This window comes from Echinops telfairi, unplaced genomic scaffold (genome assembly GCF_000313985.2).
Source record: "Echinops telfairi isolate 266 unplaced genomic scaffold, ASM31398v2 ScPeMD7_1713;HRSCAF=2227, whole genome shotgun sequence".
NCBI classification, from domain to species: domain Eukaryota; kingdom Metazoa; phylum Chordata; class Mammalia; order Afrosoricida; family Tenrecidae; genus Echinops; species Echinops telfairi.
In genome coordinates, this window is record NW_022105611.1 from 15,522,031 (window position 1) to 15,523,728 (window position 1,698).

At 46.6% G+C, this 1,698-nt stretch overlaps 1 protein-coding gene across 1 annotated transcript in view; it reads left to right on the forward strand.

The window, feature by feature from the left end:
* Nucleotides 1-1,698, forward strand: part of NARS2 (asparaginyl-tRNA synthetase 2, mitochondrial) — a 111,424-nt gene that overhangs the window by 82,658 nt on the left and 27,068 nt on the right. The window contains exon 11 of the mRNA XM_030886447.2: nucleotides 1-129. This exon is cut by the window's left edge and continues 4 nt beyond it. Within this exon, the coding sequence (XP_030742307.1) occupies nucleotides 1-129 (129 nt within the window). The remainder of the gene's footprint in view (nucleotides 130-1,698) is intronic.

Sequence of the window (1,698 nt, forward strand, 5' to 3'; positions counted from 1 at the left end):
GACCTTCACTCCGAGCATGAAAAGTACCTGGTGAAGCACTGTGGCAGCATACCCGTCTTTGTCGTTAATTATCCATTAGAGCTCAAGCCTTTCTACATGAGGGACAATGAAGACGGCCCTCGGCGCACGGTAAGATCGGGAGAGCAGAACTGGCATCTCAGAGTCTCCGTTTTCCCCGGGATTGCGTGTCATGTAGCCTTGGGCATATTCTCTTAAATTATAACCACCCCTCTTTTTCTCTCTCAAAGCCACCACATTTCCCATGCCTACCTTTCAAAAAACGACCCCCAAGAAGGTCCCATATTCTGTAAACATTTTGGTTTGCAAGATATCCTTATCAGCATAGCCTATGCAAATGTAGGTGTTTATTTATTGACTTTATTTTTTAATATCACAGCACTGTACAACAATGTCAGTGAGGCATTCATGGGGAGAGAAAGCCTACTGGGCAAGAAGAGATGGTAGTCACTAGCTGCTAGGGCAAAGGAAGAGCCCATGGGGCAAAGCAGGAGGCTGGAATTGCCTGGCAGAGAGCTGGTATGAAGGCTTCTGAGGAGGTCGAGGCCTAGTCTCCCTGTCGCAGCTCTTGTCGGACTGGGAACTGTCTTCTTGGTCTGAGAGGCCTGTCTGTCTGTCTGTCTCACTGCACTCTCTCCCTTTCTTGTCTGCTGCCCACTTTTCACCTTTAACTTCAATTGCCTTTTTTAGTCCTTCTGACTCACTTTCCCTTAATTTGATCTGTTTTCTAAATAGACAATATTTTCCACATTTAGTAATAATATTTCTTTCCCTAGCATTAGCCAAAATATAGAGTAAGAGTATATTTTATATTTTAATTATTTATGGAAGGGTTGCAAATTTGATACCAGGCTTGGAAAAGTGGAAGGGCAGTAAAGGAGGAAGGGCCTCAGTGAGACGGAGTGGTGCAGCGGCTGCATCAGCGGGCTCAGGTACAGGACAATGGTGAGGCTGACACAGGATGGGGCAGTGTTTCCTTATGTTGTGCATAGGGTCACTGAGTACCAACTCAATGTGCCCAACAGCAACAACATATTTGATATTATCCATTGTAAAATGTCTATCTGCAAAAAAGTTATAGAACCCTCACTAGCTGCCAAGTCTATTGGTGAGTACCAGTTGGAGCACGTTGATGGGCCACAAGTCAGTGGCCTCGCTCTGTCTTAGGGTGGGAGCCCTGAAGGCACCGTGATCACATGTTGGACTGTGACCCTTTAGGCCCACCAACCATGCTGCTGGGTGAGAGCGGGCCTTTCTAGTCCTGTCAACAGTTGCAGTCTTGGAAACCCAAAGGGGCCTTCTGCCCTGCCCTGTAAAGTCACACTGAGCTTGGTTTTGGGTTTAACTAGGTATACAATTTTATCTGTTTGCCTATAGTTCCTGTTTCATCTTGTAGGATTGCTAAACTGTTGTTGCTGTGTGCTCTCTAGTGGATTCCGACCCCTAACAACCCTCTAGGGCAGAGTACAAGGCCACCCTGGGGTTTCGGACTCTGCGCTCTATCTGGGACCACACGTGTTCTCCCGTGTGCATTTCCATTAGCACTCAAAGGCTTCTCCTTTCGTGTCAAACACCACTGTGTCATCTGTCAATTCCCAAACAGTTTTGCCAAGAAATGTCTTTTCTCCCATTTTGTGAAGTACAAACACACTGAAGTGCAAAGGGAGCCATGGGCCTTTC